Below are 19,063 nucleotides of genomic sequence, written 5' to 3'. Positions count from 1 at the left end.
CCTTCGGTGCTTCGTCAGTTATCTTCAGGATGACTGGGTGGACTATCTACCTACGGCAGAGTTTGCCTATAACAATGCTAAACATAGCTCCACTTCCCAAAGCCCCTTTTTCCTCAATATGGGGTATCATCCAGTTTTTATCCCGGATCTCCCTATCACAACTCAAATTCCTGCTGTTTCCAACAGATTAACTACATTGCAGGAGATTCAGGCGAAGTCGATCGAGACCTTGGGGAAGGCTCAGGAAAATTATAAAATGGCTGACGACAGTCATCGCAGATCACTTCCTACCTTTCATGTGGGTGACAAGGTTTGGCTATCTACCAAAAATCTGAAGGTTCATGTTCCAGCTGCAAAGTTGGGCCAAAAGTTTGTGAGACCTTTTCAGATTTCTGCTCAGATCAGCCCAGTCACCTTTCGCTTAAAACTTCCTGACAGTATGAAGATTCACCCTGTGTTTCATGTATCACTTTTCAAACCATTTCATGAAAATCCTTTCTCTGGAAGAATTCTTCCTCTTCCTCCACCTGTTGAGGTACAGGGTGAAGAAGAATATGTGGTAGAGAATATTCTTGATTCTAGGATGTTTAAAGGAAAATTGCAGTATCTTGTCCAATGGGAAGGATATGGGCAAGAGGAAAATTCTTGGGAGCCTGAGGAAAACATCCATGCTCCTAGATTGACAAGAGAATTTCACCAGAGGTTTCCTCACAAGCCTGGTCCTAAGACGTCCAGAGGACGTCCTGTGAGGAGGGGAGTACTGTCAGAGCCTGGGATTGAACCTTGTCCTTCTGCAGTGAGAGGCAATGTCTCTTCTCACTGAGCTATCTGGAATGCTGGACAGCTCCCTTGACAATTCTTGGATAATCCTGCCTTGTGCCTTGATTTCTCTTGAACCTTGAACTCCTTGCTCCTCCCATGAACTTCCTTATAAAAGCCATGTCTATGCACTTCCTCCTTGCCAGATTATTGTGCTTTACCAGCCAATATCCCGCTTACTGTTCCTGCTGCTGTCTTCATCTACGTTACCGACCTTTGGCTTGCTACTGACTACGATTCTGCCTCATCCTATCTACTACCATTGGTGACCGATCCTTGGCTTGTGACTGACTCCACTTCTGTTTGATCCTGAACTGTTTGATCCGCTTTTGGTTTCCAGCCTACTCATTCCCTGGTGGGGTGATCCTGAGATCTGCGACCTAGCATTCACACGCAGCCAAATCCATCTCCACCATTAGGAGCTCTGGGGAAGACCGGTGGATGCTTAGACCCCGCACCTCAGGTGAGCCTGCGTCATTCCCAGGGTGGGCCGCTGGTGTACCAATCCTGCTGGTTTCAGGTAAGCCTTGCAACTGCTGTAGCAACTGGTTTCTGAACCTGACCTTATATCATGACAGAAGTACCTGGGCTAGTGAAAACTAACATTGATATTTGGTATAGTAATGCCACCGAAAATATTCTTGGCATTGATTTTATCAATAAGCAAAAGTGGATTATTGATATTATGACCAAAGTTATTTGGAGGAATCCATCTAGGCCCAACTCAATGTTAATGGATCCTTCTATATACAGTGATGTTGGTTTCAACTCTAAAATGTCTACAGCACAAAAATGGCCTGATACTGATGGTAATTGTGCTTTAAAGGAATTGGTACAACGTTTTCCAAGTTTGTGGTCAAAATTTAAAAATGACATAGGAACTTTGAAAGATACAGAATTGAATATTGAGGGAAAAGATCCTATACCCCTTAATCAGTGTGAGTTACCACAAGAATCAATAGGACCACTTTCTGCTATTATTCAAGAGTTTGTACAACTTGGCATTTTAAAGAAAACACAATCAGTGGTAAATACTCTGTATTTGGCCTATCAAAAATGCTGACAATTCATATTCTTTGTCAGTTGACTTCAGGACACTGAATAACCATATTACAAATAACAAAGCAGCTGTTCCTGATCATTCTAATATCAAGTTACATTTGAAGGCCAAATCCAAGGTGTTTTCTGTTTTGGAAATCGATAACAGTCATTTTTCGATCCCCTTAGCTAAAAGTTGTCAATACAAGCTAGCTTTCAAGTTCCAGAAAGAGACTTATGCATTCACTCGATTAGTAGCTGGTTTAGACATCAGTGATGGTGTAGTCCATGAATCCATAGCAAAAATTCTATCAACATTTTCAAGGCCAGAATGCATTTTTCAGCATGTAAATACAATTATGCTGAGTACGCAGAATGTTAACGAACATATTACTCTTTTGTCTGAGTTATTTATGTTGTTACAGGATGCAGGCCTAAAATTAAACCCGGAAAGAGTTCAGCTGATGAAAAGTCAGGTGAAATGCTTTCACATGCAGATCAGTCAAGGAAAGAGACAATTATTGCAGGAAACAGTCAGAGCTATCACTGCCATTCCAGTTCCTACAACTCATAAAACATTGCAACAATTTTTGGAAAACATAAATCATTGCAAAGAGTTTATACATGGTTTCGCAGAGAAAGTTAAGCCATTATATTATCTTTTGAGGAGTAAAAAGAACATAGTTGACCAATGGGATCCAAATGAGAATAATGCTTTAAAAGTGTTGAAAAAGGATTTGCAGAATGCGCCAGCATTAGGTACAATTGAGGTTTGTTCCAATGCTCCTTTTGTTGTGAAAACTCATGTATCTAATAATGCAATTTCAGTAACTTTGTCTCAATTAAAAGAAGGTAATGAGAGACTAATTAGTTTCTTTTCCAAAAATTTATCACCATTGGAAAAAACTTTTACATCAGAGGTACAACAACTGCTGAGTTTCTTTTATGCAATCAAAGCATCAGAAAGCACAGTGAAGTCACACAGTATCATATTACACACTGACAGTTCACTAAGAAGAATTCTTGAGGAAGATACATTCAGAGAATGTCGTGAAAGGTATCCTCAGTGGATAAGAGCACTGTTAGCCAAACACATTGTGATAGGTACAGCTGTATCAGATAAGTCTCTACCTCACATTCACAGCAAAACATGTATTATTGAAGAACACTCTAACACCAAAATAATGACATCAGCACAAAAAACAGTTACGCATATTTCTAAAATTATAGGGATGAGAACAAAGGCATAATCCTTTGTCATCTCTGGGGTGATACAAAACCTTTCTTTGTTTAGTAAAACGGGGTTTTGAGGTCATGAACTATGATGAAATATTGCATCCTGTCATACCTAAATATCACACTACTTTTGTATTCTAGTTTAGGAAATTTTAGACAGGACAAGGACAGTATTTTGATTGATATAGAGAACTTTTCTGTAAAAGGAAATAGGAAGTAATGTTACTTCACAATATGTGTTCCAAACTCATAAACTGATTGTTCCATAATCTTTCATATTTGTTGAAAAAAGGTGCAAGAATAATGTAATGTTTGTGCCAAAGTAACGATACTGCATTTCTTTACAGAAATGGCATCTAAAATCAAATTTGAAGCGTAACAATCTCCTACAAGCCACCGTGAAAGAATTCGGATGTTAAAGAAGAGATCTTCCTGGGAAGAAGATTGAACAAGAGCTTAATACTTCAGACTTATGATGATTTATCACATTCAACAAAAAGTTTTGAAGAAAAGATTCATCAAGAGGAAATCTATTTACTATTAGTGATAAAATAATTTATTATTGAAAATATTGTTATAGGTCACATATACATTTTAATGATCCTTTTATTCTGATACTTACATCCATATTAGGATAATATTATTATTATTTTTTACATATTTATATACTGAATGTTTTTTGGCTAAAACTTCACAGAGTTATTCCAGTTAATAGAATATCTTTTGTTAAAAGGTTAAGAAACATATCACTCTTATAGGAGCAATATAAACTTATGACATATTTTATGGAAAGTATATTTCCGGAGAGTTAAAATATTATACAAATATGGAAATATACTACATTAATTATTATTACATCATTTAATTATTATTATTACTATTATTATCATATATCAATTAGCATTATGATTAAACATTTTTATAGAAAGAGAAACTGAAGATAAGGTATAGAGTTCTGAATGAAAGTTATTTTTGGTTGGTCCAGTTATGAAGAATATGTACAGTCATTTGGTACAAGACTTTGTGTATGGGCCATGAATGAAGTGTGCATTGGTTAAAAATGAATTATGGACTAATCATAATAAGGGGGATTTGTAAGAAATCAAATTTATGATTCGGCACTTATATCGATGGCAAGCTTGCAAAATATTTGGTTTTTATGATTAATCATAATTAATATGTGTGAATGGTCTTTAGACAAATGGTAGTAATACAATTCTTCAGATATAAGCTGAGACAGTAAATATGAATGAGTTAACTAAGACCAGCTAAACCAGCTGAAGACTATATTTAAGCATAGCTGGTTAAAAGTCTCTGGTAGTAAAATGTCAAGGGTATTAGGAGTACTCATTATAGACTTACTATTACATTATGTATTTTAATAGTAGCTGTGTGTATTTAGTATATGTTTCTAGAATTGATGCATATATAGATTAGTGATTATACATTGATATGTTGTAAAGATATGCTCTTAAGTTAAATATGAATAGCTGAGGTTACATCATTAGCTTATAGTATTATGTATATCAGCATCTGTACCTGTCCATCAAACATCATATATATAGCATCCCCTTCCTTTTATGAAATGGCTTTGCCAAGCAGTAATAATTTCAATTTATTAGATTTTTTTTTTCAAATGGTATTGTGCTTGAACAATAGATTTTTACATGTTATACATTTTCATTGTTTCAATAAATGTATTTGTCATTCATACTAAAAGAACACCTATTCTGAAAATGACGCTGTACACAACTGGTGGTACCTGCATATTCCTTTGGAGGTTTAATCTGCAAGATGTCTATGTTTCTTGATAGCGCCAAAGACTGGCCTAGCTCTTCCCTTCTCCATATTGATCAATGGGCCTGCATAAAAGAGGCAGGCCAGTGGGGAGGCATGAGAACAAACAGGTCAGTATTCAACATTACCACAAAGGGAAACAACAGGGATTGCCTGCAAAATTCAAAAATTCAAACGGAGTCTCTAGGTATATAGCAAATAAAGCTCCAACCAAAGTAGGATACCCAGCCTTTGGTAGTTCATTGTACAGGCCGTTGGAATTCAGAATTCATTGCTACCAAGAAGTGTTGAAGCATTGCAAATCAGGTTTCTACTCTACCTCTGTGTTGTGCAAACATCCAAAGATACATATAGACACAACTAGGTGCCTGCACTTAATTTATGTGCTTACTTTTCAGTGTCATTTTTGTTTACTTTAAGACAGTGATTTAAAGTGATGCTTTAATCTGCATTGCATTGGATAAAACCCTGATTCAAGAATGCTTGTCTCTTTCCTTCTCACTCCACCAACTGATAGGGCCCAGGGTAGTTCCGCTGCAATTCTTTGGCCAAAATGTTTTTTTTTTTTTGCCTCTGCAGTCAATAATTGCCTCAAGACACTAAAAGAAGTATTGTATGTGTCTAAAATCCAACACTGGTGCAATACTTTCCAGGCTCCTGCAACCAAAAATGATAAATGCAAATAAATGCAAAAAAATGTGCATGTATTATTTTTGGTCAAAAGGTGAACTTATCCTTTAATTCTTCAAACAAGAAAGAGGAAAGTGCCATCTAAATGTAGCACTTCCATTTATTACACCACTGGAAGGCCCCTCCTGCAGGTCCTGCTGGATGAAACACCATTGCAGCCGCCTGCTGTTTACACAGGGCTGGAAACACTGAAGGGAATTCTGGAACCGCAGTGACCAGTGGAGCATGTACGAGACAGCGGATTTAGCATCCACAAGTGTGTTGGACTTTTATATCATTTTGGACTTTTATTTATTCGACTTCTATTGGAGTTTTTGGTCCCTTTCCATGCACCAGCTTTACTTTTATCAGTTAAATCTTCAACCTTGAAAAGTCTTAAAAACAGCAGTACATAATAAAATATACATACAGTATACACCCATATAACAGGAAGGAGAAATCCCATATCGCTTAATGTTAAGTAACACTCCATCACATACACCACTGTGTATATTACATGGGTAGTTCCACTATCCTTGTCCCCAACATGTTATGTGGAATCCTGCTTCTTCAGGAGGAATTTTAAAATCTGAATGTATTTCCAAATAGCCAAAATTACTGACATACTAGCCAATATACAACAAGAAATATTTTTCCATCTAAGCAGATATGGTATAATCCAAATTTGTTTCCAGTAACATGGAAATTTTCCTTTCAAAAGTAAGATGGTTTTTTCCTTCCACCTTAAAGTGTCACTAAACCTACATTATAAAAAACGATCAATAAAATGCTGTATTACATGCTGTTCATACTCATTCCATCACTATGAGATTTATTTTCTGTATTCTGCAAAAAACTTAGTTGATCCTGCTGCTCTCTATCTCCACCTTTTGTTCGTGTCTCCAAATAAACTAGGGATTTTGCAGCTGTAGTGGCAAGTCTGCACATGCTCAGTTTTCAGTGAGTTTCTATGCTGAGCATTTCCTACCTATCTGCGCAGCCCATGTGACTATAGAGTAACACATGTAGGTGTAGACACAGTGGTAAATGACAGCCCACTCCGTCCCTCCCTTCTCCATGGCCACTAACCCATGGCTAAACAAAATGGGGGTGAGATAATATATCTTGGTTGATGGAGGATTCATCTCCCTGTTATTCTAAAACACAGGCTGCAGGGGCATCAGAAATCTGCCCACACTATGTTATTTCCACAAAATAATAAATATTTGATTTTAATTATATATTTGTATAACAATTAAAAACTGTTTATTGATATTATTTATTTATTTTTACTCTGTATTCCAAAGTATGTTTTTTTTTTTTAATTTTGAACATGTGACTAGCAGCAGGCTCCTCTTGTTTATGTTTCCCTTCAGACAAGGTGGGAAAGAGCTGGGTCATGTGACAGCTGTATATGAATTAGGAAAAGTGTACTTAGATGTTTTATGTATTAAAATAATTACAGTGCCATCCTTCATATACATAAATAGAAGTAAATTAAACAGTGTGTGTTTAGTATCTCTTACATTGAAGGACATTGTCCTTCCATCATTATGTCCTGCTATAAAACAACCCAAGTAAATTTCTCTTCCCTGTCTAGACGTGGTGCATACTGTGAGAGAGTATGGCCTCATGCACAATGGATGTTTTTTTCTGCTTATTCCTGTCAGGGCAGGAGCTGAGGAACGGACAGGCAGGCCTAACAATGTAACGCACTGGCTGACGACAACCACCACCCACAGACCAAAGTCCCTCAGGGCGCGGAGTCTAAGTCCCAGGCTGCCCTTCACCAGGGCCCCTGATGATGGGGGTGGACTTGACGTAGCCAGGAACCAGGTCGCGGCCCCCGAGACACCTCAGCTGCGGTAATGGCCGCCGCCAATGGCGTGTAGCTGGTGGAAGAGACAAAAGAGTAGTCAGACAAGCCGGGGTCAACAACAACAGGACAGAACAGTACAGGACAGCAGACGAGAATCACAGGTCACGAGCCGGGTTCAGCAACAGAGGGTCAGATCAAAGGAGAATACAAAGAATAGTCAAGACAAGCCGAATCAGATACCAGGAGAGTCACGAGAGTCAGAACAGAGTAACAGCAACACAAAGACACAAGACACAAGTGCAAAGAGCATGTGCGGGCCACAGGCTTATATGTCATCAGCCACACCCCTCTGGAGGATGGACCACAGAAACCTGAAGGCATAAAAGGGCTCCCATCATGCACAGCAGAATCCAAGATGGACACCAGCACATGAAGTAACATAACCACAGGAAAAAGGTAGGACCTTGACAGTACCTCCCCCTCAAGGACCCCTCCCCCTCCGCGGCTCAACAAAAGGTTTCTGAGGAAAGCGGGTATGAAAAGCGCGGAGGAGGGCAGGAGCATGGACATCCGCGGAAGGAACCCAGGAACGCTCCTCGGGACCATAACCGCGCCAATGAACCAGGAACTGTAATTGACCGCGCACCAATCGAGAGTCCAGGATCCGGCTCACCTCATACTCCTCATGACCTTCAACCCGGACAGGACGGGGCCGAGGAAGAGAGGTAGTGAAGCGATTGCAGATCAGAGGTTTCAACAGGGAAACATGAAAGATATTGGAGATCCGCATCCCAGACGGAAGGGCAAGTGCATAGGCCACCGGATTCACTTTGCGGAGAATGCGGAAAGGACCGACAAAACGGGGAGCCAGTTTGGGTGTGGGCACCCGAAGATTGAGGTTGCGAGTAGACAACCACACCCGATCGCCGACCTGGTATGAAGGAGCGGGCAACCGTCTGCGATCAGCCTGGAACTTCTGGCGCTGAACTGAGTCCCTCAAGGCCCTCTGGATCTGCCCCCAAGAAGAACGCAGGGCAGCAAGATGGTTCTCCACAGCCGGAATGTCCTGTGGTGAGAACCTCTCAGGTAATACCGCGGGTTGAAACCCATAGTTGGCCATGAAGGGAGACATCCCGGTGGAGGAGTTGACCGCCGAGTTCCTGGCAAACTCTGCCCACGGCAGGAGATCGGCCCAATCATCCTGATGGTCTGAAATATAACACCGAAGGAATTGTTCTAAGGCCTGATTGGAACGCTCCGCAGCCCCATTGGACTGCGGGTGGTAGGCTGATGAAAAGGAGAGACTAATACCCAACTGGGAGCAGAAGGCACGCCAGAATCTGGACACGAACTGACTCCCGCGGTCTGAGACAATCACCTTAGGTAACCCATGTAGGCGAAAAATCTCCCTGGAAAAGACCGTGGCCAGTTCCTGCGCTGTGGGTAATTTCCTGAGTGGAATGCAATGGCACATCTTGGAAAACCGATCGACGATCATGAGGATGACCGTATGACCCCGAGACACCGGGAGGTCTACAATAAAGTCCATCCCTAGATGTGACCAAGGACGCTCCCCATTGGGAATGGGTTGCAGAAGACCCAAAGGGAGATGCCGTGGAGACTTATTCTGGGCACAGATCGAACATGCCGCTACATAAGAGGCAATGTCGGCACGGAGGGTTGGCCACCAGAATAAGCGAGAGACGACCCAACACAGCTGGTTCTTCCCTGGATGCCCGGCAGTTTTGGCGTTATGGTAGGTACGCAGCAGGCGGGTGCGCAATCCCTCGGGTACGAAACATCTACCCTCCGGCCTCCCGGGAGGAGCATCAGTTTGAGCCGCCAAAATCTGCTCCCCAAGGGGAGAGGTCAGACTGGTGCGAATGGCAGCCAGGATCTGATCTGGAGGTATAAGTGAGATTGGCTCAGAGTCCTCCCTGGACAACTCAGAGTATTGCTGTGATAACGCATCAGCCCTGACATTCTTGGAACCAGGCAAATATGAAACCACATAGTTGAAGCGTGACAAGAACAGAGCCCATCTGGCCTGGCGGGGTGTCAATCTCTTGGCCTCCGAAAGATAAGTCAGGTTCTTGTGATCGGTAAGAATGAGGACCGGAACCACGGAACCCTCGAGCAGGTGCCTCCATTCCTTGAGAGCCAGAATGATGACCAACAACTCCCGATCTCCAATCTGGTAGTTGCACTCAGCCGAGGAAAGCTTCCTGGAGTAGAACCCGCAGGGAAGTAGGGGTCCATCGGGCGACCGACGCTGAGACAGGAGAGCCCCTACTCCCGTCTCGGAAGCATCAACTTCGAGGACGAAGGGCAACCCAGGATTGGGATGCGAAAGAATCGGAGCCGAAGCAAAGGCAGCTTTCAGAGCCTCGAAAGCTCTGATGGCCTCGGATGGCCACTCGTGAGGGTTACTCCCCTTCTTGGTTAGGTCAGAGAGAGGCTTTGCCAATGTGGAGAAGTTCCTGATGAACTTCCGATAGTAGTTGGCAAAACCCAGAAAGCGCTGAATGGGCCGAAGACCATTGGGACGAGGCCACTGCAGAACTGCCGCAACCTTCTGAGGGTCCATGGAAAATCCCTCCGCGGAAATTATGTAGCCCAAAAAGGCAACCTGGGATCGATGGAACTCGCACTTCTCGAGTTTACAAAAGAGTCCGTTCTCACGCAATCGTTGCAGCACCTGCTTAACATCCTGGACATGGGACTCCATGGAGGTAGAGTAAACCAAGATGTCATCCAGGTAAACCACTACGCATTGCTGCAACAAATCACGAAGGACATCGTTTATGAATTCCTGAAAGACCGCGGGCGCGTTACACAATCCGAAGGGCATCACCAGGTATTCGTAGTGCCCAGTTCTAGTGTTAAACGCGGTCTTCCACTCATCCCCCTGTCTGATCCGTACGAGGTTGTACGCCGCCCTAAGGTCGAGTTTGGTAAAGACCGTTGCTCCCTTAAGGCGGTCGAATAACTCAGAAATCAAAGGAATTGGATATGCATTTTTAATGGTAATCCGATTGAGACCCCTATAATCGATGCAGGGCCTCAATTCCCCACCTTTCTTCTTTACGAAAAAAAACCCCGCTCCTGCTGGGGAAGTAGACTTACGAATGTGCCCCCGGGAAAGCGCATCCACCACGTACTCCTCCATGGCCTTATTCTCCGCAACCGAGAGAGGGTACACCCTGCCACGTGGAGGAGTGGCCCCGGGTTGCAGGGATATGGCGCAGTCGTAAGGACGATGCGGTGGTAAGGTACCAGCGCGTACCTTATCGAACACGTCCCGGTATTCCCCATAGTCGGTGGGCAACGCAGAGTCCAAGGAGGCACACAATACCTTAACCGGCCCCCGGATGCACCCGGCCCCACACTGTGGAGACCATGAGAGAATCTCGGCTGTTTGCCAATTGAAGGTTGGATTGTGCCTCTGGAGCCAGGGATACCCCAAAACCACCGAATAGTGTGGGGAAGAAATCACCTGAAAACAGGCCAACTCCCTGTGAACAGCCCCAATGGCTACCTCTATTGGCAGGGTCTCGTGGGTAACCTGCGGCGGCTGCAGGGGCCTGCCATCTATTGCTTCGAGAACCAATGGGGCAGCACGAGCCTGCAGGGGAATGGAGTGCTGCGCAGCAAACGAGCTGTCCAAGAACAACCCACCGGCCCCAGAGTCTACCAACGCCTGGGCCGTCACCGAGCCCCCTGTCCAAGAAAGGACCACGGTGATCAGTGGCTTATCCTTGCGGGACGCCGGGGACGAGGAAACTCCACCCAAGATCTGTCCCCGACATGATCTCAGGTGCGAGCGTTTCCCGGACGGACCGGACAAGACTGCCGAAAGTGCCCACCGAGGCCACAGTACAGGCAGCGACCCTCCCGACGCCGAGCGGCCCGCTCCCCCTCGGAAAGGCGAGCAAACCCCAGCTGCATGGGTTCCCCACCAGACAAGCCATCCCCAGGAGGCGTGGGAGGAGAGGGAGGAACGGGTGGGACAGAAAACGCAGGTGCCAGTCGATTGGAAGGCCTCCGCAGGCGTTCCTTGAGGGAAGGCCTCTCCCTGAGCCTGGTGTCAATCAGGATCAGGAAAGAGATGAGCTCCTCCAACACCACAGGCAGTTCCTTAGCTGCAATCTCGTCCTTCAATGAGTCAGAAAGACCATGGGAAAACGCAGCCACCAGAGCCTCATTGTTCCAACCGACCTCTGCCGCCAGGGTACGAAACTCTATAGCGTACTCGGCCACGGTCCGTGAACCCTGATGCATGGTCATGAGCAGCTTGGCCGCCGAGGCGGAACGAGCCGGTACGTCGAATACCCTACGGAAGGCATCGACAAAACCAGAAAAATCTTGAATCACCGGGTCGTTCCTCTCCCATAAGGGATTTGCCCAGGCCTTGTCAGAGAGTAGTGAGATGAGGAACCCCACCTTTGACCTCTCAGACGGAAAGGCGTGGGGTATTAATTCAAAATAAATACCCACCTGGTTGAGGAACCCACGACACTGACTCGGCTCACCCCCAAAGCGCTGTGGAAGAGGGGCTGAACCGGTCATACCTCTGGACACCGCGGGTGCCGCATCAGCCGCGGCGGTAGGCACAGCAAGCGGAACGGCATCGGAAGCGACCACCGGAGCGACAACCGGCCTAATAACACCAGGAGTAAGGTGCGCGGTGCGTGCAAGCAGAGTTTGCAACGCCTGAGCGAACTGATCCAACAGCTGATCCTGTTGATCGAGTCTGGCGACTAGCATTGGGAGCGAAGGCGTGCCTGCACCGTCAGGGTTCATGGCACTTGTGTAATGTCAGGGCAGGAGCTGAGGAATGGACAGGCAGGCCTAACAATGTAACGCACTGGCTGACGACAACCACCACCCACAGACCAAAGTCCCTCAGGGCGCGGAGTCTAAGTCCCAGGCTGCCCTTCACCAGGGCCCCTGATGGTGGGGATGGACTTGACGCAGCCAGGAACCAGGTCGCGGCCCCCGAGACACCTCAGCTGCGGTAATGGCCGCCGCCAATGGCGTGTAGCTGGTGGAAGAGACAAAAGAGTAGTCAGACAAGCCGGGGTCAACAACAACAGGACAGAACAGTACAGGACAGCAGACGAGAATCACAGGTCACGAGCCGGGTTCAGCAACAGAGGGTCAGATCAAAGGAGAATACAAAGAATAGTCAAGACAAGCCGAATCAGATACCAGGAGAGTCACGAGAGTCAGAACAGAGTAACAGCAACACAAAGACACAAGACACAAGTGCAAAGAGCATGTGCGGGCCACAGGCTTATATGTCATCAGCCACACCCCTCTGGAGGATGGACCACAGAAACCTGAAGGCATAAAAGGGCTCCCATCATGCACAGCAGAATCCAAGATGGACACCAGCACATGAAGTAACATAACCACAGGAAAAAGGTAGGACCTTGACAATTCCTAGGGGTGTCTGGCGTTTTTTTCCTGTCTCTAAACATCTCTGCATGTTAGTCTATATAGCCATTCACACATACGCCAGCGCATCCAGGAGCAACAGCGTTTTGGCAGAAAAAAAACCCCTTGATGTACCTATTCCAGCCAATTAAATTAATTAATGCTCAAGCGCTTTTTTCTGCCAAAACACTAATACCATGAGAAAAGAGCTCTAGGGGAGATTGCAAAATATCCAGTGTGCATGAGGCCTACCTTTTGACTGTAGCCTTTTTTAAGCAATTAAATTCCCTCTGTACTTCCTGAGGGTTCTCCAGCAGAGGACTACCTGATTTTCACTGCACCATTGATAGCATCTAGATCAGTGGTTCTCAACCTTCCTAATGCCATGACCCTTTAATACAGTTCCTCATGTTGTGGTGACCCCCATCCATAAAATTATTTTCGTTGCTACTTCATAACTGTAATTTTGCAGTGGGAGGAGTAGTGCCACGTCATTGGTGTCTAGATTGTAAGCTCAAAAGAGCAGGGCCCTTGATCCCCTCATGTTTTGCATTGTATTGGTACTGTTCTGTCACATGTTCTGTCTCCCTTTGTAATGTACAGCGCTGAGCGAACTATTGGCGCTTTATAAATACTGTATAATAATAATAATAATAATTGGTGTCAGTGGGAGGAATAGTGTCCCATCACTGATGTCAATGGGAGGAATAGTGCCCCATCATTGGTATCAGTGGGTGGAATAGTGCCCCATCATTGGTGTCGGTGGTAGGAATAGTGCCCCATCATTGGTGTCAGTGGTGGGAATAGTGCCCCATCATTGGTGTCAGTGGGAGGAATAGTGCCCCATCATTAGTGTCAGTGGGAGGAATAGTGCCCCATCATTGGTGTCAGTGGGAGGAATAGTGCCCCATCATAGGTGTCAGTGGGGGGAATAGTGCCCCATCATTGGTATCAGTGGGAGGAATAGTGCCCCATCATTGGTGTCAGTGGGAGAAATAGTGCCCCATCATTAGTGTCAGTGGGAGGAATAGTGCCCCATCATTGGTGTCAGTGGGAGGAACAGTGCCCCATCATAGGTGTCAGTGGGGGGAACAGTGCCCCATCGTTGGTGCCAGTGGGAGGAATAGTGCCCCATCGTTGGTGCCAGTGGGAGGAATAGTGCCCCATCGTTGGTGTCAGTGGGAGGAATAGTGCCCCATCGTTGGTGTCAGTGGGAGGAATAGTGCCCCATCGTTGGTGTCAGTGGGGGGGAATAGTGCCCCATCGTTGGTGTCAGTGGGGGGAGGAATAGTGCCCCATCGTTGGTGTCAGTGGGGGGAGGAATAGTGCCCCAGCATTGGTGTCAGTGGGGGGAGGAATAGTGCCCCATCGTTGGTGTCAGTGGGGGGAGGAATTGTGCCCCATCGTTGGTGTCAGTGGGGGGAGGAATTGTGCCCCATCGTTGGTGTCAGTGGGGGGAGGAATAGTGCCCCATCGTTGGTGTCAGTGGGGGGAGGAATCGTGCCCCATCGTTGGTGTCAGTGGGGGGAGGAATAGTGCCCCATCGTTGGTGTCAGTGGGGGGAGGAATTGTGCCCCATCGTTGGTGTCAGTGGGAGGAATAGTGCCCCATCATTGGTATTAGTGACACCAATGATGGGGCACTATTCCTCCCACTGACACCAATGATACTTACCTTTCTGACCCCTGCTTCAGCCTGGGCTCGCTCGCTCCCTCCCTCTCCCATGGTACAGACACTTACCGGTCAGCTGTCTTCCTTCTCCGGCCACTCTCCTCCTCTTCACTCGCTCGATCTTCACGGTGCCGCTCGGCTCCTCCTCTCCAAGCTCCACCTCCTCGCCGGTGATTGGCCGCCTGTGTGCCTCTCCTGAGCTACAGTTCCGGCTGCCAATCACCGGCAAGGATTGATCCCGGGGGTGTGTCCAGATGACAGGGGCGGCATGTCATCCCGCCCACACCTGGAGACGGATAGAGGAGTGGTGTCTCGGTTCCTAAGACCATCGGAAATATGTGTTTTCCGATGGTCTTAGGCGACCCCTGTGAAAGGGTCGTTCGACCCCCAAAGGGGTCGCGACCCACAGGTTGAGAACCGCTGATCTAGATGGAAGTCATCATTCAAACCTATGGTCTAAAGCAGGGGTTTCCAAAATTTTCAGATACTTGGGTTGAGAATGTTTTCTTGGTACCTGCCTCCACCACACTTGACAGACATCCACACTGCTGTGAAGCTGCCCCTCTCTCACTGGGTCACAATCATGGTCCCTGTTCACCGTAACCAAAGCAGAAGGAGGCATATACCCTATAATGAATGTGATCCATGTTATATCAACACTCAAAACCAAAACCATCAAATAAACACTCTGCTGTGAATAAAATCAACACAACATGTCAACATGTCCATAAAAAGTGCACAAATGATAATGTCCATGCAAGTGCTATCAGGTGCTCACTCCCTCAGGGTCCCTGAGGAAGTCACGTGTCAGCGTGACGCAACGCGTCGGTATGCGAGGAGGTAGTTCCAGGAGCGCGGTGACGTCACTTCCGGCGTGAGGGCCATATTTGAAATCCCTGTATTAATACCCATGCAATACATCCATAGCATGAGGTAAAGAGCTGTGTTAAAGAAGAAATAACATGTGAGTGGGCATTTTTCTCCTTACTGTTTACCAAATAAATATGCCGTTTTACACTATGGAGGTTTTTGTTTGTATAGGATCCAGAGGTTGTTGCTGACAGAGCTGTGTATATCGGAGGACCTGGGAGTGGATGTGAACAGGATCCAGAGGCCATTCAGAGGGGTTCTGATTCTCAGAGCGAGCTGACCCTGTAGGGTTGATTTAAGGAGGTGAGGGGGCACTTCGGCTATTTGAGGAATTGCACGGAGTGAGCACCTGATAGCACTTGCATGGACATTATCATTTGTGTACTTTTTATGGACATTTGACGTGTTGTGTTGTTGTGTTGATTTTATTCACAGCAGAGTGTTTATTTGATGGTTTTGGTTTTGAGTGTTGATATAACATGGTCACATTCACATATTTTTATATTTCCAGTGGGAATATTTATGTTACACTTTTAATAGTTTACTTTGTCTGTACACTGGGGAGTTTTGTATTAATTGGGAGATGTATATATTTATTTATTTTTTCACATTCAAAGCGCTGCACTGTTCTATATATATTTATTCACTTTACTCACAATTGGTAAGAGGTTAGTGTCAGCTGCTCGAGGGTTAGGGCTCCATTTTAGCGCAAGAGTTTTTTCTCTTATTACCCAATAAATGATTTATTTACTGTATTATAGGTACTTATATATCGCCGTCAATTTACACAGCGCTTTACATATATATTGCACATTCACATCAGTCCCTAACCCTCAAGGGGCTTACAATCTAAGGTCCCTAACTTACATTCATACATACACATACTAGGGCCAATTTAGACAGGATCCAATTAACCTACCAGCATGTCTTTGGAGTGTGGGAGGAAACCAAACAACCCGGAGGAAACCCATGCAGCCACAGGGAGAACATGCAAACTCCAGGCAGGTGGTGCCATGGTTGGGATTTGAACAAATGAGCCCTAAGAAGTGCTAACCATTTAGCCACTGTGCTGCCCTAGTAATAATGTAATACTATATCCCTTGAGAGCTGCTAGAAGTGTCCAATTTTTGTACTGTCCTGGTATTTTAGCACCTCAAGAAATGCGATAGACAGTCAGAAAGTAAAAGCTGTGTAAATTCCATTATCTATACCATAGTTTGTAGATGCTATAACTTTCACACAAAGCAATCAATATACACTTATTGGGATTTTGTTTACCAAAAATATGTAGCAGATTACATTTTGGCCTAAATTTATGATGAAATTTGAGTTTTTGGTATATTTTTTATGACAGAAATTAGAAAATATCGTTTTTTTCAAAATGTTCGGTAGTGTTTTGTTTATAGTGCAAAAAATAAAAAGTGCGCAGGTGATCAAATACCACTGAAAGAAATCTCTATTTGTGTAAAAAAAAGGACATCATTTTCATTTATGTACAGCATTTCATGACCACACAATTATCAGTTAAACTAGTGCAGCCCTGTACAGCAAAAAAAATGGCGTAAGTTGCAGTATCTATACCATAGTTTGTAGATGCTATAACTTTCACACAAAGCAATCAATATACACTTATTGGGTTTTTTTTTTCCAAAGACATGTAGCAGAATACATTTTGGCCTAAATTTATGACTAACTTTGAGATTACTATATATTTTTTATAGCCGAACGTAAAAAATATATATATTTTTTTTAAATGTTCATTCTTTTTTTGTTTATAGCGCGAAAAATAAAAAGTGCACATGTGATCAAATACCACCGAAAGAAAGCTCTGTGTGAAAAAAGGACATGAATTTCATTTGGTTACAGCATTGCACGACCGCGCAATTACCAGTTGAAATGTGCAGCAATAGCAAAAAAAGGCCTGTTCACGAAGGGGGGTAAATTCTCAGGAGGGCAAGTGTTTAAGTAACCAGTGTTAAGATTGAAATAAATACTCCCCTGCTAAATGTATACACTTATCCCATCATTTAACTAATGCCTGGATAGCATCACCATGGAAAGATTTGTCAGTACGCCTGAACCATCCTAGGACAGTCTGCTGCACTTCCCCATCAGTGCTGAAATGCTGACCTCCGAGGAACCCTTTAGGGGTCCAAACAGGTGCAAATCACTTGGAGCAAGGTCCAGGCTGTAAGGAGGAAGTGGCAATACCTTCCAGCCGAGTTGCTATAATGTGCATGTAGTGCGGTGAGCAGTATGAGCTTGTGCATTGTCCAGGAGAAACATTTTTGGTGGTGGTGAGTCCGCATGCTTTGATGCTCCTTTTGATTCCGAGTGAAATGTGCCCAGGTTTCGTCAAATGTAATGATGTGCTTACGTTTTGAAAATGAAAATGTTCGTGAATTATTGTGTTTGCTGTTCCCACAGAATGATTAGTCTCTTGTGCAATTTCACAACAGATTATGAGTTGATTATCAAGGATCCAAGCACTGAATGTTCACAAGAATGACTGCTGTGGGCAGGGAACCACCACGGCCGGGATTGTCACTAACAGACGTACGGCCATCTTTGAAATGTTTACACCATTCAAATGTCTTATTGCAGCTGAGCGTCTCATCACCGTGAGCCTTCTGTAGGAGTGCCACATGTGTTCTGTAATACAAAACATGTGTTTTGTAATTTGGTAAGGATCATACACCATTTTTTGGGAATATTCAAGTCCCAGGTGTTAAATTAAATTATTTCCAAAATGAATAATATGGTTATTTGATCCAAGTGAATTGAGAAGAAGTAGTAAGATGTCCCATCGGGCATAGAGAGGTGTGGGAAAAAAGGTAAGAGTTTGAAGGGGAAGAGCAGAGAGAGGGAAACCACAGAGTAGGGTTATGGAGGAGGAAAGGCTATGAGGGTAAACTAAAAAGGGTAAATTGATAAAGAAGTGTTCCTGAGTCATGCCAGATGGTGGAAAGGAAAAGCCTATGTAGGGGAAGGTGACAGAACATGGGGGAATGAGCCCCTGCATCCTTGATATATAGATAAAATTAAAAAAGAGTTAAAACCAGGTAAGTAAAAAAACTGAACGTCCTGGGTTCAGTTTGAGTAGGGTTCGGCAAACTTCAAAGAAACTCAAACCCCACTGAAGTCAATGGTAGTTGAAACATAACATTTAAAATGACATATGAAACAATACTGGACCCCTGCAGGGAAATTTGAGGTAATGGCATGAATTTTCAAGGTGTGAGGTGAGGGGTAAATAAATCTTATAGATAAGTTGGTAAGATGAATAAAGAGTTCACATAACTGTACTAAACATATCTCATATCAAACATACAGTATCTCATGAGAAGACGCTCTTGCAATGGATTTTACAGGTACCTTTAACACATACTATCATCAGGTGACTTGGAAAGACAGAAGGCCTGGACAGTGTAACTAAGTACTGAAAGGTCTACTTTAACCTAGTTCAATGGATATATGTGCATTTGGGCCAGTTAAAAATAAATGGTTACAAAAAAGGAAAAAAAAAACCCATATAAAACCCATGTGCCAAGCTGTGAAGCCAGTCAGTGAGCTTCAAGTCAAATCTAAGAGCACGAAGAATATAGAACAAAATATGGTATGGTAAACAAACAAATTAGTAAACCATATGTAAAGTCATCAATACATATAAATGGTTCATGGAATTTGCTTTTGGCACAAATTCAC

General features: G+C 44.4%; 2 protein-coding genes across 9 annotated transcripts in view; one reads left to right on the top strand and one right to left on the bottom strand.

Moving 5' to 3' along the window:
- MSANTD3 (Myb/SANT DNA binding domain containing 3) overlaps positions 1-19,063 on the bottom strand; it is a 517,687-nt gene that overhangs the window by 19,592 nt on the left and 479,032 nt on the right. The gene's annotated exons all lie outside the window — the stretch shown is intronic.
- The window catches only part of ATPSCKMT (ATP synthase c subunit lysine N-methyltransferase), a 311,720-nt gene that overhangs the window by 265,642 nt on the left and 27,015 nt on the right, over positions 1-19,063 (top strand). For 2 of the 8 annotated variants that reach the window (XM_089681057.1, XM_089681059.1), the window contains one exon: positions 15,530-15,661. The exons of the other annotated variants lie outside the window; for them this stretch is intronic. In XM_089681057.1, coding sequence (XP_089537183.1) covers positions 15,530-15,646 — 117 coding nt within the window. In that variant the 3' untranslated portion in view covers positions 15,647-15,661. The remainder of the gene's footprint in view (positions 1-15,529; positions 15,662-19,063) is intronic. 8 annotated transcript variants of the gene reach the window in all.

The sequence above is a fragment of the Staurois parvus genome, unplaced genomic scaffold (assembly GCF_062004578.1).
Source record: "Staurois parvus isolate SC_StPar_1 unplaced genomic scaffold, SC_StPar_1.0 ptg000257l, whole genome shotgun sequence".
NCBI lineage: Eukaryota > Metazoa > Chordata > Amphibia > Anura > Ranidae > Staurois > Staurois parvus.
This window is presented reverse-complemented; position numbering and strand designations above follow the sequence as displayed.